At 52.5% G+C, this 24,998-nt stretch overlaps 1 protein-coding gene across 1 annotated transcript; it reads right to left on the bottom strand.

Annotated features, from left to right (window-relative positions):
- Nucleotides 1–1,359: 1,359 nt before the first annotated feature.
- On the bottom strand, nt 1,360–21,827 carry APCDD1L (APC down-regulated 1 like). Its single transcript, XM_057312718.1, has 5 exons — nt 21,764–21,827; nt 21,615–21,722; nt 10,641–10,779; nt 7,224–7,776; nt 1,360–2,497 (listed from the first exon to the last, which is right to left on the bottom strand). The coding sequence occupies exons 1-5, from the start codon at nt 21,825–21,827 to the stop codon at nt 1,730–1,732; spliced, it is 1,632 nt and encodes a 543-aa protein (XP_057168701.1). The 3' UTR covers nt 1,360–1,729.
- Nucleotides 21,828–24,998: the final 3,171 nt, after the last annotated feature.

The raw sequence follows: 24,998 nt of genomic DNA, 5'->3' as shown, positions 1-24,998 counted from the left end.
TTTATTCTGAGTGCATTGGAAGCTCCTGGAGAATTTGTAACAGGGCAGGGCAGTAGCCTGAACCGAAGGGGTGTAACAGAGAGCCGGGTTTTATTTACCTCCACTGGTTTTATTCTCTTTTGCTCATTCCCTGGAAGACACTTCACTTCCTTTCTTTAGAGCCATAATCCCCTTGGTTGACTTTAATAACCAGCAAGAACATTTTTCAGGCTGTTTAATTTTATTAAAAGATTCAAATTTGATGACAAATGGTGTCATGGTTGCCTCGAGCCTCAGATACAAGACCTGCTCAGCCATGGACACATTATCGCCACCCACCCTCATCCCCGCCAGGAACCGCACCCCTCCCATGCAGTCTGAGACCGTAAATAATCTAATTATTTTTTGTACTTTGGTAAATATGCCAGGAACACTCCTAGCTCTCTGAGACCTACAGAGAATATTAACTTGGTGAGTCTTTTTTCTTTTTAAGAACAATGGGTAGGTAAGTTAGAGCAATTTCAGCGGGCTGGTGGAACCCCACAAAATCTAACGGAGGACAAGGGCTTCCCTCTGAAAGCATCGTTAGCGTCACAGACAATTGTTGTTCGAGATCAGTGATAAGAGCCAGAGATAGGGATCGGGTGGAGGAAGGGAGGGGGCGAGTCATAGGCACAGAGTCCTGGAAACCCTCGAGCCCACCAGGATGCCAGTCAATTTCGCAGTGTACAGATGAGGCCCGGGGAACATGGGTAGGGTCCCCGCAGAGGCACAGCCTGTCTCCACCTGGATGACAGCCTCCCCTGAGCAGAGGAGGACATCGGGGCGAACAGGCTGCCTCCTCTTCCAGACGTTGCCGAGTAGCCTGGTGACCCCGACCTCTCCCTAGGCTGGTCCCAAAGACACATTTGGAGGTCTGTCTCCCTCCTTGTCAGTTGAGCACAGGGAATCTTGAAAACAGAGGACGCCTGTACGGGGCTAATTACAGAGCCCCTTGGTGTCACTGCTATCATTAGTATTAATTACTTTCCAAAGGCTGGCAACGCGGCGCACCTCCAAAGACCTGCCCCCAGCAGCCAGCCAGGTGTGGGCGAGGGGGGCGCTCTTGGGGGCTCTGGTGAACCGGCTTCCTTCGCATCCTGGCCCTCGAGGGCCCGATTCATGCGTGTGCGGTGTTGACAGCTTGAGGCCCGACTCGCAGACGCACAGGCAAGTGCAGACAAATGCCGGCAGAAAACTGAGTTGCCCCCGAAGAGACAAGCCCTCTTCCAGAAAGCCGCCAAGTACCGAAAGCCCGCAGCAGCATCTTTAATTCATGGCTCTGGTTTGAGTTTGTATTGCTAAATTCAAATTAATAATCTTTAAACAACAGTCCACAGGCTCGGCATCCCCAGACAGAGCCTCGCTCCTGCTCCATAAAGCGCCAAGGACGGGGCGGCAGATGGGGCTGCGGGCCGCCTACTGCCCAGGAAGACCGGGAGCTGGCGTTTAGAACCACGCAGCACTTGACCTTGCCGCTCCCAGGTTCACAGTCAACGCGCGAGCTGACCTGCTGGCCGTGGCATAGGCCTGGCCGGTGCTGCTGGACTCAGGCGCTGAGCCCCCAGGGACCCAGGCCGGCTGACAACTGCAGGGCCCTGTGAGGATCCACAGCGGGGCAGAGGGAAGAGCGGGCCCTTCTCAGGGATACGCGGGGGAGTCTGTGCCCGGGGGGAGTCCCCTGGGGCGGCCTAGAGCTCAGAGACCAATTTCATAACCACTTGAGGAAGGGCAGCCCTAGAGCTAGGGGCAGGGCGGGGAGAGGGGCCACCGGAGGACAGGGCCCCCCACCACGGAGGGGCTTCCGCAGAGGCCTGTGTGGCGGGGGCCCGGAGCCTCCCTCGACCACTGTGTCACAGAGCACCAGCGGCGCTTGGTAGGATGTGGGACGCTTCTCCGGGGTGTCGGGACTCGACCCGTCCGTGGGCCTTTGTCCAATGTAGAGCAGGCTCTGCCCGAGGGGGTCTCGCTCCATTTTGAAAAGCTCGTACTCCACGTGGGGGAGCCTGATGCCCAGTGGCAGGCACCCATTGGTGGCTGTGACGTCCCGTTCGGTCCCCAGGGACCAGGCCCCTGGGCCCCCGCAGCTGCTCGGTTCCGAGAAGTTGAGCATGGCCGTGGTGACCTGGTCCATGGGAGTCACTCGGGCCCGCGTGACCTGAAACACCAGCTCGGTGCCGCCGAGGACCTTGTTAGAGGGTGTGGCCCCGGTGTAGTGGCCGGCCGCGTACACAGTGAATGTGGGCCGGCGGCAGGCGGGGTCTGAGAAGTGCCAGTAATACCCTTCCCAGGAGCGGTTGTGCCCGTGGAAGGTGAAGAGCCTGGTGAGGAACAGCACGGCGGGGCGCACCTCGCACCCAGGGCTGACCCACCGGCCACCCAGGCGCAGGGGCAGGGCCACCTGCGGGGGCAGCACGGGTGGGTGGTGCTCGTCGGAGCGTGCAATGAGGCCGCACACTGGGCAGGGGCGGGCATGGTGCTGGTGGAGGATAGACAAAAACAGAACAGTGATTGTCCAAGGTGGAGAGGGGTCAGGGTGCAGCCGGGAACAGGGGTCTCGCGGGGCCCGCCCGTGGGTCACTCCCTGCCTCCCGCCCCAAAGGCCACTTTGCTCTTCTTGGATCTCAGTAAGCTCCTCCCTCTTCTGGGCCTCTGCACCTGCTGTCCCTCTACCTGGAAATCCCCCCAGGTGTGGCCTGATGGGCTCCTTCTGGTCCTCTGTGTCTCAGCCCAGCGAGGCCTTAGCGAGAACTCTCCAGATCTTAGACCTGCCACTTCCTATGTCCTCTTCTGTCCACCCGTCCCCTTCGCAGGATGGTAGGCCGGGAGGCCCCTGTGGCTACTCCATCCCCAGGGCCTGGCACGGTGCCTGGCTCACAGCAGGCACATACTGATTGAATGAATGGATGGATGGATGAAGGAAAAATGGAGTGGAGGTGCCGTATGCCCTGGGGTTTGGAAGGGGCCTTTCTCACACCCATCCTGCTTGGTCCTGAGATCCGACCATTCAAGTTTATTGCCTTTCTCCTGGCCCGCTGTGACTCCCCCTTCCCCCCCCCGCCCAGCGGTCACATTCAGGAGCCTCCTAAGCTCCAGGCATTGTGCTCAGCCCCGCTCGGGCAAGTGTTACACATTCAGACTGAAGATGCTGGACCTCCATGGGCCTGGCGGCCTGCCATGATCTCCAGCCTGAAAGTGGCGGAGATGGGCTAGAACGTGCCATCTGGCCCCTCTTCCCCATCCCTTCCATACTGAAAACTCCGCTGTCCTCACAGCGGTGCCCTCCCCACCTTGTGGTGGAGAAGAGAGGCTCCTTTAGCTTCAAGGACCTCCCCCTGGGAAGGTGAGTGTTGTTCCCTCGCTGCCTTGGGAAGTGCATGCGGTGACAGGGACGAAGGTCCGTTAAAATACTCCTGCCTGTGGAACCCCACCGCTTAGAGTGTGCGCCGAGGGGATGGTGGAGAAGAGATGCAGCACAAAGATGTTCGCGGTAGTGTTATTTACGATGGGGGGACCCGCCTCCCTCCAGTGGTCAGCTACAGCCTCGGCCCTCCGTCGCCCCAGGCCGTGCATGGGCCTTGCTCTCTCTTTGGCCTTATTTACAGTTGTCCCTGCTTTCCAGGGTCACAGAACTGGGCTTACAGTAAAACACATCAACGGGGAACAGATGCCAAACCAAAGCGTGTGGGAGTAGTCGGTCTGCATTTTGGAGGGAAAAAGCTCCGCAGAGGCCAAAAAGGAACCAGATAGAGACATCTTGATGTGGTTTTTTGTTGTTCGTTTTTTTGTTTTCGCATTTGTTTTTGTTTTGTGTTTTGAAAGGGAGCTGTTGCCCAGAATTTAGTCCAGAGCATGACTCTGAAAGGTAAATGTCCTGGGAACAACCACTTGTCAAAGCAAGGGTGACGTGGGTACTGACCTAGCAGACGTCCCCTGCTTTTGCCATTCCAGAAGGAAACCTCAGGCCAGGGGTGCAGGTGGGACGGACAAGGGAAAAGAGGGGTGTCTGGAGAGCCCGGCTGGGAAATCAGCTCCATTTTTTTTTTTCTTGCAAAAAACAAACGATTTCCACAGATTGCTGTTGGGTGAGTTTTATGCCAAACAAGTGGCGTTCAGGAGTTTTCATCTAGAAAGAAACTATCGGATGATTAAGAAACAGTTTGGTTTTTTTCCTTTTTCAGATTGCCACTTTTTCAACTCTTTTTATTTGTGTCTGAAATGAACCTAAACTTGACTTGATTTCCATAATATGAAAGATTATATTATTTTTGGTTTGGGGGGATTTTGACTCGAGGACAGAGGCCTCGAAAGCAATTTGAAATGATAGTAAATGGCTGCAAAAGTGTGATGGGAAGAAATGAGCAGGCGGGGTAGTTAGCTGAAGTGCCGGTAATTGGCAGGCTGGCTGATAAGAGTCTAATTTAGGCATTTTAACCCACATTCCGACTGTGGTCACACCGGTGTGTATCGACAGAGCAGAATGCATTACATCAAAACAACACAAGGGCCGTCCTTCCCTACTCCCCCTGCAGAAGAGAGATCTTCTGCAGGCAGGACATTTGAGATACTGGTTGGTAATTTGGGGCAAGTGGTTTTCTGCATAACAGAGACAAACAGAGAGCTAGCGAGCCTTTCAGGTGAGCGATGAGAGCAAACAGGCGTCCCCTCCTCCGATGCCTTTGAGGTGGGGGGAAGATGGAAATGCTTTCTGGCGTCTTTCTGCAGCCGTCCGGAGCTTCACGTGTTAATAAACAAGGCCCCAGCCAGCAGAATTCACACTTGTGCAGAAGCCAAACTCTTACTGGTTCAAACCTGTTACATAAAGTTATTTCTCAAACAGCACATAACAGTTTCTAATTAACCCCCAGAGGTGACACCAGGCTTAGATGATTTTGGTCGAGTGTTGGCTGATTGATTAGGATTCTACATCCAGGCAATGAATTTGGGGATCAAATTGGTTTTAAATTAACTGCTAAAAATGTTCATGTTTACCATCTGGTTTGGGTCATGGGCAAGGCTCGGACCCCAGAGAGCATAAGGTAACGACTAATTCGTTACTTGGGGGTTTATCTGCAGTATTTTCTTTGAAATTCTCTATCTCTCTCTCTTTTTTTTTTTTCCTGGGGAGGGGGCAGTTGCTGAGCAGATATTTAATTTAATGTCTGCACATCTGGCACTGCTCACGTCGGCACACATTCCTGCCCTGGCTCAGTCGCAGTGCAGGTTGCATTGGTCACCCTGGCTGGTCAGGCAGCAGGAGAGCAGGAGTCCGCGGCCCCAGAGCCCTGCCTGGGGAGACATGAAAATTGTCATCCTCTGTGCCCCAGGAGTCCGTCCTCTCTGTGTTCAGAGCAGTTTGCCCTCCTAACGAGGTGGTGGGCGCCGGTAATCACCCCACTGCCAGTGCCTTCTCCTCTCTAAGTAGAATTAACGTCAGACCAGCCTAGAACATTGGCTGCCAAAAAGGGAATAATTTTGAGGTCATGAAAAGAACTCCGGCTGATTTTCTGATTATGAGAACTTCTTGTGCTTCTTCTCTGCTCCCCAGATCCTGGGTTGGGAGGAGGGGGTGGGAGAGGAGAAGAGGGTCCCAGGGCTCATCCCTAGTGCCCTTCTTTGGGGTCCCAGAGGTGAGAAGGTACCCATCTGGTTTAGCTCCTTAAGTGCTGAGTACACAGCAGGCACTCAATACATGCTGAATGATGTGAGGCTCGCCTAAGAGCTCACTTGATAGGGGCTCCCAAACTTAGGCCTCCAGTCTATACATTCTCACTTTTGAAGAATACTCCTTGGTACCTAGTAGAGACATTCTGCACACGGCATCCTACCTGGACTTCAGTTTCAATGAACCCTAACTGATGAAAGTTAACTTTTCTTGTAGTTGCCCAAACCCCTGTGACTTCTGGAACCTCTGACCTTGTTGCCTGTCTCCTAGTAACAATGTTGCAGATGCTGGGGACATGTTGACATTCAGGGAGAATAAAGGATTCACAGTCCTAGGATTCCTGTGTCACAAATAATGCTTTAAGACTTGGGTAACTATTTTAATGGAATTGGTTTCTGTTTAAATTCTATGTATTTTATTTTATGCTCCTACAAACATTTTTCTGAGGGGGGGGGGTGGTCCCGAGGCTTCACCAGCTGCACTGGAGAAGTCCTGAGCCTCCACCCCGTGTGGGCCAGGCTCTGCGCTACGTGCCAAGAATATATCACACAAGGAAGCCCAGGTCTTTCTGCCCGTGTGCCCATCAGGCAGGGAAGGGCTACCAGATCTTTCCCGAACGGGGCCGCTGTGTTTGTAACCGCTTAATTTAAAATCTAGGTTAAGCACTGCGAGTGAGATTCACATTGGACTTGGGGTGGGGGAAGGACATCTCCCTTTATAGGGCAGCCTCCAGCCCAGAGAGCAGTCCGTGGGCCACCTGGGAGCCTGTTGGAAATGCAGAGTCCAAGGCCCCACCCCAGACCACAGGACCTGACTCTACATTCTGAGAAGATGCCCAAGTGATGGCATCTTGAGAACAGAGTCTGAGAAGTGCTGCGTTATCCGGCATTAGTGTGAAGGGGTGCACTCAACATCTGGAGCTTCAGACAGCAGAGAGGTCAACACACAGTTTTGGGGGGCACCTTCCACGGGCTCTGTGGCCGTTCAGCAGAGCCCTGGAGGAGGGCTGCCCTCTCTCCCTTGCTCGTTGACTAAGATTTATTGGCCCTGACTGTATGCCAGACCCCGGGCTGTGTGTGGGGACACAGGAGGGAACGGGGCCCCACCCTTGCAGAGTCTACTTCTAGAGGAGAAAGTGGCAGTTAACAGGTAAATAAACCATGCAGCCCAGAGCAAGCTGAGTGCTGGAAAATGTGCCAAGTGGGGATTGGAGGATTGGAGGCAACAGCTGATCTGAGAACTGAGAGAGACCTGCCCACGCCCATGTGCCCAGCAGGAGCAAAAGGGGACCCTGTGGGGCCCACAAGAAGGATGTCAGGAGGATCAGACACAGACAAGCTGAGCAGTGGTTCCTTTGGAAAAAGCCAGCCCTATAAAGACCCGAGAAAAGATGTCTCAAGCAGAGGGAACAGCATGTGCAAATGTCCTGAGGCAAGCAGGCCAGCATGGGGATGCAGAGAGGGTCCTAGGCAGGGACCAGACTATAGAGGGCCCCCTGGGCTGGGGCTCAGAGCTCGTCCTCCCAGGGCCCCAGACTCACCAGGGCACTCTGCAGTGGGCGCTGGTAGCCCGTGGGCCGGTAGTGCCGCCTCTCCACTTGGTCGGTGTGGATGTCCCCCAGGTATAGCTCCTCCACTAGCCGGGGCCCGGCCCTGGGCTGCAGCTGCAGACGGCGCTGCATGCGGACCAGGCTGAGCTCATGCATGGTGAAGCCCAGGGCTTCCGTGCAGTCCCGCTTGGCCCGGGTGCTCAGCAGCTCATACAGTGCCCCGGGCAGCCAGGCCCGGGCCGGGGGCAGCCGCTGGGCACAGTCCCGGCCCGCCCAGGTCTGGTTGAGGCTCCTGGTGACATCGAGCAGGGCGTGGCGGCTGTGAAAGACGATGCCCACCTTGTGCAAGTGGTAGTCGGCCTCGGTGGCACCTCGGGTGACCCAGGATGCCCGGCGCAGGCGGACCTTGCCCTTGATGAGCAGGGAGTGGGCAGGCTCCCTGCAGAAGGGGTCCCTGTAGTAGAACTGGTAGGCTCGGAAGAGGCGGTTGGGGTAGAAGGTGTAGGAGCGGGTGAGGAACTCGGGTCCTGGGCGCACCTCACAGCTGTCAGAGAGAGAGATGGGGTTTGGGCAGAGCAGGGAAAACTTGCGCGGTCAGCCCCTCTCCCTCTGGGCTGGGCTCCTGCTCCCGGAGCCTCTATTTTAGACCTTGGGTCAGAGCTGGGCCCCGACAGCCTCCGTTTCCCTGAGCGGTCTCCGCCCCACCTCTGAGGCCAAGGGCCTTCCACTTACCTTGTGGCCTCCACAAAAGCTGCCTTCTGCTCCCTGCAATCCTAATTGCCTTCTTCAGCCGACATCCTCCCTCGTGGCATGGGTCCTCATACCTACTGGCCCAGGAAGTCCGCAGACTTCGCAACCCGAGGACCTGGGTTCAAATCCCATTCCTGCCCCTCAGCTCCTTCCTCTGTGACACGGGGGCATCAGACCCACAGTCAGGGTTTCCAGGAAGCATGAGGCACAGTGCCCGGGAGGTGCTTGGGAAACAGACGCTTCTTTGCACCATTTGGGGGGCCCCGTGCCATGAGCTCCAGGAGGCAGTGGCATCCCCATTCTTTCCCCAGTGAATCCCTGGCCCCTGGCCCAGAGCCTGGCACACAGCGGACCCTCCCCGGGGCCTCACTGAGGGACTCGTGGTTGATGGCAGTTACTTCCAGCCTCGCATTCGCTAGGTTGACTTCCCTGACCAAGTCTCATTCATGCCTGTGACGGGTTCGTTGGTCTAAACCAGGGGTCACCCAACTTTTTCTGTAAAGAGTCAGATAATAAGTATTTTTGTTTTGGCGGGCCAGGTGGTCTCTAGAGCTAAAGCAGCTGGAGACAATAAGTAAATAGGGTGGGGCGGGGCATGCTTGTGTGCCAATAAAACTTTATTTACAAAAACAGGCGGTGGGCCGGACCTGGCCCCGCAGAATAGCTTCTGCTGGTGGTGAAGCAAGCACAGGGTGGGGATGGGCACAAAGAGAAGCTAAATGACTCCTGGACCCATGGCTGCAGCCTGGACTGGGGGCAGGGGAGCTGCCGAGACTTTGCGCTGGGGATGCAGATGGGGTGGATGCTGCGTGAGTTCCAGGGGGAAACAGAGCCGGCGGGGCCCCCTTCACATGCCCCTGTGAACACGTACCACTGTTACTGTTACTTTCTCAGTAGTTTTCATAGCAAGGCTGATGGAGCGAAGGAAACATGTTCTTACCCAGCACGAAAACAGTTCGCTTTTCTTTTCTTTCAGTCTTTCTGGTTATGTTAAGGAGAAAGTCTGTGTGGGAGCTACCGTGTCTTTAACACCAACCTTCCTTTCCTCCCAGAGAAAACAGACTCAGGACCCGAGGCAGGCAACGGATCTAGTGAGAATGTAATTATGTTGTTTTGTTTTCATTGACTTTCTTCTTACAGTTACCTCCTATTTATGGCAGGTGTGGCTCTGCTCTCCCTATCTGGGGTGATATTACGCTTCCTTTAAAAATAATTATAGTACGCTGTAAATGTGTGCAGTTTACGGTATACCAATTATACCTCAATAAAGCTGTAAAAATAAATGAATATATTTAGGTAAACAAAAGCAAGCTGGTTTAAAGAAAAATGGTAAGGAAATGCCAGTACAGGAGGTGGTGGAAGATGGAGAGGGGTGACTCACACACCTGAAGGTGGGCTGCAGTCCTGTCCTCACCTGCATCTCAGACAGGGCTGGGGGGGAGAGATTTGCCTAATGGGACGCAGCAGGCCACAGTGGACAACCTCAGTGATTCCTAGACTCTGGATCGTTCCCTGCATTGCCTCCAGGAAGCAGCAAACGCTGTCTGGAGAGCACGCAGAGGAACTTTCTAGGAAGAAAGTTCTAGAAGTTTCTAGAAGAACCATCCTGGAATGCTGTCACCTCAGGGCAGAAGCAGACTACACCCAGTTCCGACCTTTCCCATAGCCCAGTTCTGCCTCAGGGTGACCCACCCAGTGGCGCCTGGATCTTACCTGGACTGTGGAGTCAGGGTGGGGGCAGAGCCTGGGAACGCATCCAAAGTGCCTTTACAGAGCTCATGTCCCCTCCCTCCACCCAGAGTGCTAACAGATGTTTGGCAGTCGAGTTTCTCCCTGACCCCAGGAGGTGCACGGAGGACGTGGAGAAGCCAGTCCGTGACCCCAGAACAGGGCTGGCCCCAAGGGGATGGGGGGGGGGAGGAAAGGATGTACTAGGTGTGGAGGAGGCCACTGCTTCCCTTCTCCCTCACCCAGGAGGGAGGACTCTGACCGCTGTTGTAGTCTGCGCCCCGCGGATGAGGGTTAGAGCACAAGCCCATTGCCCCAGAGCAGCAAACAGGACTCTGAAATGTCAGGCAAGCCTGTCCGGTTAGGAAGAGAATTCAGCGGACCAGCAGGACACCTGGACCCCCTCTGGCCTGCCATGTCCTACCTCAGGACCTTTGCATCAGCCTCTCCCTCTGCCTGGCTCTTCCCATGGGTCTCTGGACGGCTGACTCGTCTTTCAGCTCTCAACTGGATGTCACCACCTCTGAGAAGCCCCCCCCCCCCCCGGGTCACTGGCTATCCCATCCTCGGTTCTGTGCCCTTCGTGGCAGAACTTAGCACTATCTCAAGTTTACCACACTTATTTCTGTGTCAGTGTGTTCGGTGCCCGTCCCCACAGTGGCTCCCCCATACCTAGTGGGCACCCAGCAAGTACTGTATCCTGGGTGCTCGGTGTGCTGCACACACGGATCTCATCCATGGCCGCGTGTGGCGAGGGCGCGTCCTGCCTGCCAGGCTCTCACTGTGGAGGCGGGCGGCAAAACCACGTGTTTGGCAGGTTGCGAGCCTCTTGGACAACGGGATGAATCGTGCTGTGGGGACACTGAGGCTCGGAGAGGGTGAAGTCTCCCTGCCCAGGGGCCTGTGATCAGGGTGACCTCAGGGTCTTACCCGGTGGAGACCCAGGGCCCGTCGAGGCGTGGGGGCAGCAGCACAGTGATGGGTGCTCTGTTGGGCAGGGGCTGTTGGCAGCGGGGTTCCCAGTGTAGGCGGCTACCCCCTGCCGTCCCAGTCGCCTCTGCGATACGGACTGCAAAGCAGACAGACACGGGTTAGTGATCCCGATGTGCTCCAGAAACTCTGCCGGCCCCACCTGCCCTCCCAACCCATCCTGGGCCGTCGCAGGGTCAGAGGGCCAGCCAGGGTCTGCCTTCGCCCCCTTGCCAGGGGCACCCAGCTCCTCCTCAGCCACACCCAAGGCAGGGCGCCTCGGTCAGCGTCTGGACTCACCATCTCCCGGACCTCAGTCATGACCAGCATGGAATACTAGCCTTCTGGAGGGAGACGACCCCAGACTCCTGAGCTGGAAAGCCTTCGAGATTTACTGTGCCACACCAGACTTCCAGAAGGCCAGACCTTCCGAAGACTCACCTGCTGTGGCCAGGCCCTGCCACGTGGTGGCTGAAGGACTCTGCACTCCTGGACAAGGGGCCCTCTAGACTCAGACCGAGGTGCTGGGGCAGTGGGACTTCACCCCCCCATCTCCCGAAGAGCCCAGGTCCTTCTTGACCTCTGCCCTATGGAACAGGCCAGAACTGCTACCTGCCTCTGGAGGCCACTCACATAACTGTCCCTCCTTGGTGCTGGGCCCACGCGCAGTCCGTCTGCACACCACGGGCCCCAGGCCAGCACCTGGCACATAGTGGGTGCCCAGTAAATGCATGGTGGGTACTGGGGCTGATGTGCACTGCTGACCGGGGTGGGGGGTGGATTGGGGAGCAATCACAGGCTCAGGGAGGATGGCCGTGAGCAGCAGGGGCCTCAGGACCTCCTGAGTGACCCCCACATGTGCTCATCTTCTGGAGACAAGCCAGCCTTGGCCTTGGGACTGTTCACAATCTCTTCTGCTTGCTGTCCCAAGGCGAGAGCACCAGGGTCTTCAGCTGCTAAAGAGCAGTGATTTCCCCAGAAACCGTCATCTCCACTCAGAGGATTGGGCTTGACAGAGCCCAGATGGCGGGATGTGTGGGAAGCTTGGCGGCGAGCAAGGTCCAAATATTACAGCAACAGGCTGTGTTCAGGGGCGGCCGGCCTCGACCCGCTGGCTGGCCCCTGCAGCAGGCTTTCCAAAGGCACTTCCTCCCACCGAGCCTGTGGGCCAAGTGCTCGGGGGCCGGCTCGGGGACACAGGCCCTGAGGGGCCGAGGGGGCCCCAGAAAGGCCTGTGGGCTGTGCAGAGAAGCAAATGAAAGGTACACTCTGCCCCTTCTCCACCGCACACCACACCTTCCTGGCACCACCAGAGAAGGCCTGGGGAGGCCTGAGGTCCCCACAGTGTCCCTCGGCAGCTGTCTGGTGGGGCATGGGGCCCCCAAACGCACTGCGCCCCAGCAGCTTCTCAGGAAAATGAGGCTGAGTAGATCCGTCACTTCCTGGAGGCCTGGGGTCTCATGTGGAGACTCTTGGGGTCCTCAGAGACCCGCAGAGAAAGCACAGGTGAGGCCGGCCAGAGCAGTGATGGGAGCCACGGTTTCTGTTAACTGCGTATCAGTCCCACGGGTTTTAGTTGCTGCCTGATCTTTGCGACAACCCTCGGAGACGGCGTGAGCATTAGCTTCCTCTCACAGGGCAGAGAGGCTGCGTGAGCCGGCCTTCGATGGCAGGGCGCACTTGCTGCCCAGATGTGACAGATGACAAAGCCCAGGTGGTCAGACTGGCCCGACGGTTCCACCGTGGGCTGTCTTCCATCCCAGTGAGGGGGAAGGGGCTGTTGTCCAGACTTGGGGCGATGAATTTGCTGAACGAACGAATGAATGAATGAATGAATGAATGAATGAACGAACGAACGAACGAAGAAGCGCATGGGTAAAAATGCTGGTGCAGCACTGGGTCCTTGCTGTATTCCTAGTGTGCCCTACAGCAAATTCTTGGTTTTAACCAAATAGGAGAAATGAAAACCACCTTCCAGCCAGCCAGGGCTGACCTGGCCCCACACGGACCCGTCATGGCCACTCGGGCTGCCCGAGGGCTCCCAGGGCCACTTTGCAGGGTGAGGGCATAGCAAGGGGCGTCTTGAAAAAGAAGCTTGTGGGCAGTTCCGTAGTAACTCGGGCACATCTCATTTCTTGAGAGCCAAAAGCAGGACGTTGTGGCGTGGGGGTGGGCACTGAAATTGGGCCAAATTGCCAGCGTGGCCCCATCAGGGGTCCTGAGCCAGGGCATACCTCCGAGTCAGCATCTCGAACCTTCTCGTGCTCCTGCAAGCACCCTCACCGGGAGACACGGGGTCGCCTGGATTCAGTTCTGCAGGTTAATGTGAACGTCACCGGCGTCAAGGAAACCTATCTGAACGTGTTGAGTTGGAGAAGCAGAGGGAAGGAAAGGACAAAGGGGTCAGCGTTACTTGCCTGGTAGGAAAATCGAGCTTGTGTCTCAGAGCAAAATAGCAAACGGGCCCTGAAAATTATATTGACATTGTTTCCACAAAGCTCTGTTTCTTGAGGAAATGTTTTCTGTTGAAAAGAAAACAAGCCTTCTCCCCCGTACTCTCTGAAGGCAAGAGAAGAGATGGCCCTGGGTGTTACATTTTGTGGTGAGTCCTCAGATAGCGTGTTCCTGCTGAGTGTGTTTTAGCTTGTCTTGTTTTTCGATGAGAAATTAGGATTTAATGAAGTCAGGAGACTACACGAAATCTCACTGTATTCAGAACAGACACACACAAAACACGAAACACAACTGGAGACCTTCTTTGCGGGAAGACCAGAGCGGAGCCTACCCTTGCCTCTCGGCCGTGTGCAGAGCTTCCGTTTAAAGGTGGCAAAAATTAAATTAACCAGTTACAAATGAATCCACACACGTTGTTCTGTTGCAGCGTTTGCGGTAGCTTTTTGATTTTTTTCTTTCTCTCCCCTCTTCCTGCCCGCCCCCGCCCCCTCCTTTCACCCCCCCCCCCCCGAAAAGTCTCAGCTAAAGGAACATGGGAAGCAGATGGTGCTGTGGGCCAATTGCACAACTTTTCACAGGGACCTGTTAGACTGAGTTCAATGCATGGGCCAAATTGATTTTTATCAACCATGGATTTTTAATTAACAGCGGTGTCCACTTACGACCATCCATTATTTACTGTTTACCCACTAATTAAAAATTATGCTGCTTTTGCACTCGTCAGAGCAGGGACATTTGAAATTAGATAGCATCGTTCAAATTACCTGCAGAATTACATCCAGAGCGCCCAATGGCTCAGACCAAGCTTCTGGGGTTTAAAATATTATCTGCTCCAACCTTTACGTGTTACCGTGACTCAGAATGCCAGAAACAGCCTACACAGGCCGACGCCGTGTGGAGCCTGCCTGAGATCTTAAGGGGAAAGGATGCTTGCTTTACCCTACTGAGTACAGGCACTCGGTTGAGATTGTTTCCAGATCGGCTGCCGCGTCTTTCTAGCAATCCCAGAGGGAGCAGCCTGTCCGTGCGTTCCACATGCCCGGCTTGTCTGTGTGCAGCTGGAGTGATAGGTTCTGTGCATGCCCCCATTCTGCAGATGAGGAAACTGGGTCAGAGAGGTGGAGGGACTTGGCTGGTGTCACTCACCCCAGGCAGATGCTTCTTATCCAATTAAAAAATAAAATTCTGGTCAAATACACCTAACATACAACTCATCATTTTAACTATTGTAAAGCATATAAGTAAACTCCAGCAGCATTCAGGCCATTCCCCATGCTGTGCAACCATTACCACTGTCTGGTTCCAGAATATTCTTATCACCCCAAACAGAGGCCCCGTACGCATCAGTGGTCACTCTGCACTCTCTCCTCTCAAGCCCAGCAACCACTAGTCTGCTTTCTGTCTCCGTGGGTTTGCCTATTCTGGACATTTCATAGAACTGGCATTAAAACTATGTGCCGTCCTCTTATCTAGCCTTCGGAGCACTTCTGTTCAGTGGACGTGGTGGTCCTCATTTTAGAGATGAAACTGCCTGCATTTCAGGCTCAGAAAGGTCCCCACCCAGCTCCACAATGCGTGTTTTCTTCAAAGATCATGACAAGAGTGGGCCCGAATGGTAAGGGAGGAGGTGGGGAAAAGACACGGGATTTGTAGCCAGAGAAACATCAGGTCTTTGGAGGTCTTTCTTTTGGAGGCAAAAAGCAACAGAAAAGCAGTCATCTTTCCTGTCCTCGGCTTGTGCGGGGGTCCTGGGAAGTGTGCCAGGTGACCCGGGTGCAGAGGCGAGCTCTTACCCCAGTGGTTCCACACTGATTTTTAGAGGGTGTTCAAAAGCAGCCACAGTGACCATAGCAAACTTGTGCTGTGCCGTCCACATTGCCGAGGACAAGACTGAATTTTAAAAGGGGGGTTGGTCTGTGCTTGATTTGAAAATATGAAGGAATGCTTTAAGTGAACAATCTTTAAGAAGTAAATGCATAAGTGACTCATGCATGAAGGGGGACAGGCGTGAGGTTAACTCATCACAGCACTTTCACGATGCAGGACAGTGGCTGTGTGTCCTAGAGCGGCCGGTTCAGAAAGACCACGAACAGGGTGACCTAAACAACACAACTTTATTCCGTCAGAGCTGGCAGACCAGAAGTCTGAAATCAAGGTGTGGGCAGGGCCACGCTCTCCTGAGGCCGTAGGGGAGGAACCTTCCGGCGTCTTCTGGCTTCTGGTGGCTCCAGCCATTCCTTGGCCAGGAGATACATCGCTCCAGTTTCTGCCTCCATCTACACATGGCCTTCTCTCCTGTCTTCCCAGTGTCATCTGACAGATCCCACCATATTTCTCTATGGGGTGTTCTAGAGAAGAACAGGGATGAAACTGTCCTGCCTCAGGGCCATTGTGCATGCTGTTCCTTAGGCAGAGCACTGTTCCGTCTGCTTTGTGCTGGGTTCTCCCTCTGCACGGAGGTCCACGGATAAATGGCAGCTCCTGGCAGGTTGATGCCGAACACTGCCTTCTGCTATTTTCTGCTCCCTTTTTGTTCTGTGCGGCACTCATTGCAGCTAACAATTATTAACCTTCTTTCTGTCTTTTATTTACTTTTATTTTTGGACTTTTCCGTTTGAAATAATTTCAGACTTATAAAAACGTTGCAAAAGCGATAGAAAGTGCTAGCATACCCTTCATCTGTTCCCCAAATGTTACTGTCCCCCACAGACATCTTACTTGAGCAAAACCAGGACATCGACATTGATAAAATGTTACTAACTAGCCTGCAAACGCTAGGCAGCTCTCACTGACTGCCCCATCAGTGTCTCCTGCTTGGCGGAGGATCCAATTCAGAATCACACGTCGCATTTCTTTTTCACGTCTCTCGTCTCCTTTAACCGGAGAAGTCCCTTGGTCTTTGTCTTTCACAGCCTTGACACCTTTTGACGAGTACTGTCCAGTATTTTGCAGTGTGTTCCTCAATTTGGGGTTGTCTGATGTTTCTTTGTGATTTAATTCAGCTTATGAAGTTTTGGTAAGAACGCCACGGAGGTGGCGGTCACACCACACGTGGGGTCCATTTGTCCCAATACTGGGGGTGCACGGAGGTGGCAGTCACACCACACGTGGGGTCCATTTGTCCCAATACTGGGGATGCTCACTTTGATTACTTGCGATAGGAGGTGACGGCCAGGTTTCTCCGCTGTGAAATTACCACTTTTCTCTTTGTAATTAATAATTCTCTTATGGGGATAGGCTTAGATAATGTAAATGGCTTGTTTTTCGTTATACCTTCCCCCCACTAATTTTGGCATCTATTGATGACCATTGATGATTCTTGCCGACAACAATTATTACTGCAGTGTTTTCCAAATGGGCGTTCCCTAGTCCCATCATCCCTTCTGAATTTACTGACTGGAATTGTGCTGTAAGGAAGCACTGTCTCTTCTCCCATTTATCTCTTTATTTAATTGTTATTTGCATTAGTATGAACCCAGATATATTTATTTTATAGGTTACAATCCATTGCTATCATCTGTTCATTTTTATTTGCTGTCTTGTCCCTGATTTGGTCATGAGGAGATCCTTCAACCTAGCTCCTGGGTAACTTTCTACATGACCTTGTCTTTTTCGTGAGCATTTCCTCATTTTCTGGCACTGGAATATCTTCCAGTCTCATTTTGTACTTTCCCTGCCGTTGTCCTGGAATCAGCCGTTTAGGAGTCCTGTTTCCTTTTTTTGGAGGATGGTGTTTAGAAACCAAGATCAGGGTGCTGTGTGTGCTCACTGCTGCTGGGGGTATCCCTCTAGGTTCCTCAACTTTTCCTTCCTTCCTTCCTTCCTTCCTTCCTTCCTTCCTCTTTCTTTCTTTCTTCCTCCCTCCCTCCCTCTCTCCTTCTTTCCTCCCTCCCTCCTCTTTTCTTTCTTTCTTTCTTTCTTTCTTTCTTTCTTTCTTTCTTTCTTTCTCTCTTTCTTTCTTCCTCTCTCCCTTTCTTTCTTTCTTTCTTTCTTTCTTTCTTTCTTTCTTTCTCTTTCTTTTTTCTTTCTTTCCCTTCCCTATTTTCTTCCTTCCTTTCTCTCACTGTCTTCCCCATTAGTCTGCCTGCTCATGAGGACAGGTCTTTATCTCCCTTGCTGACTGCTGATTCTTTAGCATCTAACACAATGCCCAATGGATGCCCAGTTCGTATTTGTTGTGAAGACATGAAAGCACTGAGAAGAATATCTGTACATAGCAAGTGCTCAATAAATGCTAGCTAGAATTGCTCCTTCAGTTGAATGAATGAATAAATGAATGAATGAATGACTTGTGCACCATAAGACTGATGTGCATGAGCTCCTTGTTGACACTTTTCCCACCCTTTGGGGTTTCCCTCCTAAAAATCAGTTGGTGCACGAGTGGCTATTGGAGTCAGTCGGGAAAGGGAAGCTGAGAAAGAGAAGGCTTACAGTTGTTGGGATCACTAACAATCCGGCTAAGTGTGAATGGATGGTAGGTAAGGGAGTTCCCAGCAAGCTTGCGATCTTGGATGACCCAAGCCAGTAGAGAGGAAAGAGAAGTAGGTGGAGATTTAAGTGTGAGCATTGAATCCTGCTGAGAGCTTTGCGGACGGGCTAGATCCAGCGTCAGAGCCTGACCCCAGGTGCTTTGCTCGAAAGCCTCTGTTGCACCTTGGAACCCATCGCAGCCAAACCAGGGCCCTGGTGCGATTGCACACCCCAGGGAAGGCTCCACCTAGCTCACGGCACTGTTCAATGGAAACAGAACGGGAGTCAATGATTGTGAGCCAGGTATGTGATTTTACATTTTCTAGTAGCCACATTAAAACAGCTAAAAAGTAACAGGTGAAATGAATTTTAATGATATTTTTATTCAGCCCCAAATATTGTTTTAACATGTAATAAACATGAAAACTTAGATATATGCTTTTTCTTCCTCCATAAAAGGCTGGAAATCAGGTGTGTATTTACAGTCTTAACTCCGTTTAGACTGGCTGTGTTTCAGGGCTCGGGAGCTGCATGTGGCTGGTGGCCGCCCTATGGGACAGCCTAGCTCTGGCTCAAGCATGGAGTCTATGTGTCACATTTTGTTGTACTGGAGGTTTGCAAGCTGGTTTCTGAAGACCACTGGCATTTTTGGAGGGGAGAAAAGGGGGAGACCCAGTGAGGGAAGCTCTAGCCCCCACCCCGCCACCCCCCACTTTAGCCCAAGTAGCCCCTGGTTTATATAGTGGGATGCTGATTAAGCTCTCCTTTGGAAAAAAAAAAAAAGTGTTCTGTTGCTTAGAAAAAAAAAGCCTGAAATCCTCTGGTTTATTTCAAAATCCTCAGCTTGAGGTAATTCACCTAGAATGTTTGGACTTGGAAGCCTATGCGCATTTTAAATACAAATCCCCACCCCAAAAAAGAACCTCTCTTGATTAGAGGTGGCCGCCTTCTACAAATTGAGATGTGCTGGCGTGCAAGGGTACGCGCTGGCTGCTTGGCCAACAAGCTTCGGAAACCGGCTGTTGAGGTGGCAGCCGTCGCTGTTGCTACAGCAGAAGATGTGCTTTGCGATGAAGTCATCGCACAAAAGGCACGCAGAGTTTCCATTTAACTCCCCCGAGAAGGTTACAGATTGTCATGCTATGACAGTACCAGCAAATCGCAGAAATATGAAGACAAACTCTGAATTCTAAGGAGTCTAAACTTCCCCTCTGGTGTGGATGGCTGGTCCTCAGATCCCTCGTATGTCCCTCATTTGGCCATAATTGAAACTCATCATCCGTCTAATCCGAGGCCTTTGTGTTCAAGGCCGAGTGGTGGGGGCGGGGGGAGAGATGGGCTTTGCGTTCTCGGGAAACTCAGAGATGGTGCGCGCTAGAAAAAGAACACTCCACTGTCCGCTCCCTGCAGCCTCCTGGACTTCGAAGCGTGCCCTCCTTTGCTTGCTGAGCTCAGAGAGTGGCAAGTCGCCCCGAGGAATTCTGGAGGGACTGGGCACCTGGAGAAGCAGATCCCCAGCGGGCGGGAAGGGAGACGGCATCCGAGTCGGATGTCCGTGTGTTGAAAGGCTGGTGAAGGGCAGAGCTTGGTTTGTCCCTGTTTCCCCAGTTCTCCATGAGAAGTCCCGGGTCAGGCCGGACCGTGGGGTGGGTGGAGAAGGTGGGGCTCGCTGGGGGCCACCTGGGGGAGGTGATTGCTCTGTGCTTGCTTCCAAAATTGAAAACATTTCATAATGGGGAGCGGCTGGTCACGCAGACATCCCCCCACAGCCTGTGCTGAGCGTTTCCTGTTTCGGGAAAAGGAAATGTACAGCTCCTGGGATGGGAAAGGAATGGGGGGTTTGGGAGACAAGGCTGGCCCACCAGGCCTGGCTCATCAGCCAGTGTTTTTTGTTTGTTTGTTTAGGAATGTTCCAGTACAAAAACGGTTCACATCGAAACTCTCCCTCGGCCCCATGATAATGCTAATTACTCCTCGTTCTGGCTGGGGCTCCCACCCAGATGAAAACTGGGAAAGCCCAGCCAAAGCCCAGCTGTTTCCAAACAGCCAAGGCATTAGGGTGATTGATGGAAGTTTTTGCCTTTTCATCCAGATGTTCTGCTGTCTTGGAGACAAGGCCTCGTCAGCTCAACTCTAGCGCCTGTGTTCCCAGATCTGCACGTTGGCCCTTCGATGTTCATAATTGATGACAAGTCCGGTCAGTGCTCTCCACTGATATCAGCGTTGCGTCCCATGTGTTGAGGAGGGGGCGAGGGGCATGGGGGCTTGGAAGGATAGAGTGTGAGCTCCCCCAGGGCTTCCGAGTGTGCCCAGGCCGGACATCCTGGTGCCTGCCATAAGGGTGTAGTTCCAAGTCAGTATTTGCTCAATAGAACGTGTGTCTAGAAGTCTCCCTTGCTCGCCCTCTTGGCAGAAGACTGACGCTTTCATTGTTCTACAGAACAGGAATTTGGTAAGATAATCACAAGGTTCTGACACATTCAATAAGAAAGAAGATGTGTGTGTCATCGTGGTGAAGGTTCTGGAAAAAGCAAAGGAAAAGGGATCTTCGGGCCGTAGGTTGGAGAGCTTAACTCTTCATGGGGCCTTGGGAGCTCTTCCCTGGAGGGACCAAGAACGTTCTTGTCCCACGGAAATGTTAGGTCCCGAAGAGAGAAGGTTGGAGGTTGGTCGTTTCTGTTGAGCGTCTTTGGTCCTGAGACCTGCCCGGAGATGTGTGGGGTCGCGGGGAGCAACCCGGCGTTGGGGGAAGGACACCACTTACCCGGCTGTTCATGGGAGTCTCCACAAGGGGGCCCTCTTGAGCTTTGGTTGGGGCGGTTGGGCGCCCTGGGTGAGACAGGGCACCACCTCCTCCGGCATCGGCCTTCAACCCTGGGGCCGCCAAGGCTCGCTGGTCCACCCTGGCGTCGGTGAAGAGCGAACCCATGGAAGGCCAGCTCTGGGCCCCATGCTTTCTCCCACGAGGCATCATTTCTACTCCCACAGAGAACGTATTTGGAGACTGAAGGACATGGGTAATGGGGTCACCTAGCCTTGCCTCCTTTCAAAGAAGTTTGCAGCACGGAACAAAAACTCCAATGCGAACTACAAGAAAGAGCATCTAGGAAGCTTCGTAAACAATAAAACAAAACATCCTGGCCCCTTGAGCCTTTCCCTAGAGACACAGATGGGGGAGGGGGACCTCTGGGTCAGCGACGACGGGAAGCACGGAGATTTTAAATGCAGGAAAATTATTGTAATTTCACAAATCAATTTTTCTTACATTGCGTTGAGATTAAGTTTGTGGTCTCTTCCATACATTGAAAATAACGAATTTCCCTAGAGAGTAATTTTGTGGGAAAACCTACATCATGTTTCGAAAAACCCATTTTGTTAGGAGTTACCAGATTTTATTTTAAGAGAAATGGTAATATTTAATTATGGCATTATTTTACCGTCTAGAAAATTAATGTGCTTTCAGAGTTTCAGGAGAAAGGCCTGCCGTAAGTCCGAACCCTATTTTTAAATTACCATACAAATAGAAACCCAAAGACGCAGATATTGGCTTAAGTGTTGCAGACAAGGTCCAGGAAAATGCGTTTGCTCCTAAATGTTAAATAAACAGCCCTGTAATTCTTGCTTTCCCTTGCGACCCTGGGCCAGGGCAGTCTCACGCCGGGGAGGCACACACGGCTCACGGCGAGGACGCGGTTGGTACACAGGGGATGGCCATCACCAATTTGGTGTCCCTGTCCTGTGACGGTCCCGGGAATGAACCCACGTTTCTGTAAAGCTCTAGGGTCTGCAAAGCCCGTGTGTGCTTCTCTGCTCGGTCGTGCTAACAAGCCTTTGGGGGTGGGAACTGTGATCGCCCCATCTTACAGGTGGGGAAACAGAGGCACGGGGAAGGAAAGTCCGAGAGTGTCATACAGGTCGGTGGGTGGAAAGGCTCAAACTCCAGACCAGGTCCGTTACCTGTACATTCTGGTTTCCTTCCATCTCACCATTTATTGAACACCTACTGTGTACCTGGCCACGGTAGCGAAGATGCTTGTACGACAGCGCAGGGTCTGATATTCCGAGCCAGGGCAATCGACAGAACCTTGGAGACGTTCTGCCCGATGCTGATCCCGTTTGCTGAAGGGAGATACAAGGAGGGGCCTCCAGGAGGGGCTCACCGCCCACATGCTCCTTGAGAGCCTTGCAGGACGAGGAGCTGCTTGACAGGTGGACGAGAGCCATAATGGGCACTCGGGCTGAGGCTGTGAAGGTGGCAGGGAGGTGTGAAGCCGCAGACAGTCTGAGGGAGACGTAATTAGTCCCTGTGACGCGCGGGCCCGGGGTGAGGGTTGTCAGGGGAGCGGGGGGGGGGCAGGCGGCACCGGGAGCGACGCACGGGGCCCTGTGAGCCGCTTCGGGGGGCTAGAGTGTTCTTCAAAAAGAGGGAGCCATGTGGGGGGCTGAGAGCGTGTGGGCACTCGGAAAGGCAGAGCCTTCCAAGGGTGCTGTGCCTACTTGGGGGGCGCCGGCCAGGACACGGGGGGAGCATGACGGACAGCTGACATCTGATTAGTGACACGTCCGTTTTGATTCGGTTCGATGACTGACACATCAGGCCTGGGATTTTGTTAGCACGAGGCGAACGCATACAGGGTTAGGTTGTTTTAAAGTAAGTGAAAATGAGTTACTAGCTTTAGAGAGAAACGGCGACCCAATTATAGGACAGTAGTGGTCAGATGTGGCCACATTGCCGCAGTGGCATAGGGTGACAGGCAGGCGGGGGCCAAGGCTCGAAGGCCTCCTGGCTCGTGTAAGGGTGATCTAGTGTGCGGGTGTGTGTGGCGGGGGCTGGTGTTGGGGAGGAAGGGCTTGAACCTGTGAGAGCCCACCTCAAATCCCAGGCACGGAGGCGAGGCTGGGGCAGGTGGCGTTGAGGGGCTGGCGCTGCTGAGATGTGGGGTGAGGGCAGGGAGGGGAGGTGGCGTGGGTCTGTGGGTTCTCAGCCTGGAGCCTGGAGGGGATGGTGGGGCCTCTCTGGAGATGGAGAACTGGGGGACTCTGTGTCTGGGCTGTGCTGTTTGAGGAGCTGATGGGGCCTCCAGGAGGAGGCGAGGGTGGAAGTCGGAGAGGGGCAGCATCCCAAGGGGAGCACCCCCCAGGGAAGGGCCGGGCGGGGCCCACGGAGCGCCACCCGGAGAGGAGCAGATGTGCTGGGGGCAGGTGGTTTAAAAGTAGGGCTGCAGGTAAAACACAAGACGTACCCTTAAATTTGATTTCCAGATACATAACGCAACATTTTTTAGTATCAGCGTATCTCAAATATTGCACGGATGAGTGTAGGCGTTTGGAGGAGAGAGAGACAAAACCAGAGGGATAGAGAGATTATGTTTTATGACTTAATTATTATTTTTATATAAGATCTTTTATGCCATACACAGGGCAAGCCAAAAATGGATCAGAAGGTACAGAAAAGCGTAAAAGGTGATGTTAAAGCTTGCCCGCGGCGCGTTGCCACGAGCCTGCTGGTCCACACTGCCCTTAGATTCGAGAGGCTGGCTGCAGGGAGCGGTGGAGCGTGGGGACTCTGGTGCCTTTTGAACTCCTGTCTCTGTAACGATGCCTGGCCCATGGCAGGCACACAATACATTTCTGCGGAATGAATGGATACATCTTTCTAGACTCTTTTTTCTTTTATACACAGATACATGCATTTATTCTGTTATTGTTTACAAAAACGGGACGATGTTATGCATATTATTTGAAATCTATGTTTTTAACTTCATCATAGATTTTAGAAATCTTGGAGGAAGGTTGGCTTTTTAGGACTGGAGGGACTAAAGCATATTCACAGTTTTCAAGGGAGGAACCACAGGAAATAATGAAGTGCCACAAGCAGGCGGTGTAATGACCAGGGGAAGCGGGTTCCCTAATCAAGCAAAGTCCGATAAAAACAGGCGGAACTCTTCACACAAAAGCAATACGTGGCTTGCAGTGGAATTTTCAAAATGTATAAAAAGGTATAAAACGAAAAGCGAAAGTTGCTTTCTACCCCGAAGCCCCGGTTGCTTTCTCCAACGTGAATCATGTTAAGTTTCTTGTGCATTCTCCCAGAAAATGGTTTCATGCTGATCTCTGCATATAAATGTATATGTTTTTTATTTGGCTATTAAAACTTTGTTTTATGAATGCAATCTTTCTATACACATCGTTCTGCATTTTGCTTTTTACACTTAAATTATCAGGGGTATCTTTCCACCGTGGACGTATCCCTTCGTGGAAAAGGTAAAAGAGGATTCCGTTATATAGATGAATCTTGACTTTGCTAGCTAGTCCTCTGCAGATGGCCATCTAGATATGGTCAGGTTTTTTGGTTTGTTTGTTTGTTTGTCTGTTGCTATTGTTACATGCGACAGTATGTTGGACATCCTTTTAATGTTTATTTTGGTGCACATTTTTCATGTGTCCTTTGGAGAAATCCCTAATGAAGAAATTGTACATTTAATATTCCACTAGATTGGACCAAATGGTCCTCCAAAAATGCTATTTCGATTTAGCCTCCACCAATGGTATAGAGAGAATTTGGCCACACTGAATATTATCAAAATTTTCACTTTCTGCTATCTAGCGTATGAACAGTGGAAGAGAATGCACGTCTGTGGCTAATCACACGTTTTTGTGCCTGTAAATAAACAAGGGACACAAGTTACTAAGCAGATACCCCATTAACTTGGATTCACACCCCTCTGTTTATCTCACTGCCACCACTCTGGGTCAAGCCACTATCATTTCTCACCTGCAAACCTGGCAGTTGCCCCTCACTGTTTTCCCAGCATCCACTCTGCCCCCTATAATCCACTCTCCATGGAGCAGCAAGCGCAATCTTTAAAACAATGTAGATCAGCGTCCTGGTTCTGCAGTGTGGCTCTCTGACTCTTCTGAAGACACTCTCACTACGCACAAGTAGATTTGAGGTAAAGTAGAATTTTTCAAATAGTAGGGAAGCCCCTGAATTCCCTGATCCCCAAACCGAGTTGAAGCAGGACCAATGGAGCCCGTCCTGAGGGCAAATGTCAAAGCCAGCATTACTTATGGTAAGAACCAAGGGGCAAACCAGAAGTTAGGGTGGTCCCAGGTTGCTGCTGCCTCTTGGCTCCCGGGAGAAACAAACATGAATGTTCTTTTGAGAACAGCATGATCGCTTTTTCCAAGAGTTTCCACGAATTAAGACCAAACAAACATGAGTTCCCAATTAAAGATCACCAGATACACAAGTAAACAACTCACTATAGACTAGGAGTTAGCAGAAAGAAAAAACTTACATCCCAAGAGCATCAGATATTGGAATTACTATCACAGAAAAAAAAAAGTATGTATGAGATGTTTAATAAACTAAAACTTAGAATAAAAGAAATG

Source organism: Ursus arctos, unplaced genomic scaffold (assembly GCF_023065955.2).
Source record: "Ursus arctos isolate Adak ecotype North America unplaced genomic scaffold, UrsArc2.0 scaffold_16, whole genome shotgun sequence".
Classification (NCBI taxonomy): domain Eukaryota; kingdom Metazoa; phylum Chordata; class Mammalia; order Carnivora; family Ursidae; genus Ursus; species Ursus arctos.
Note: the sequence above shows the minus strand (reverse complement) of the source record. Positions and strands in the feature narration are given on the sequence as shown.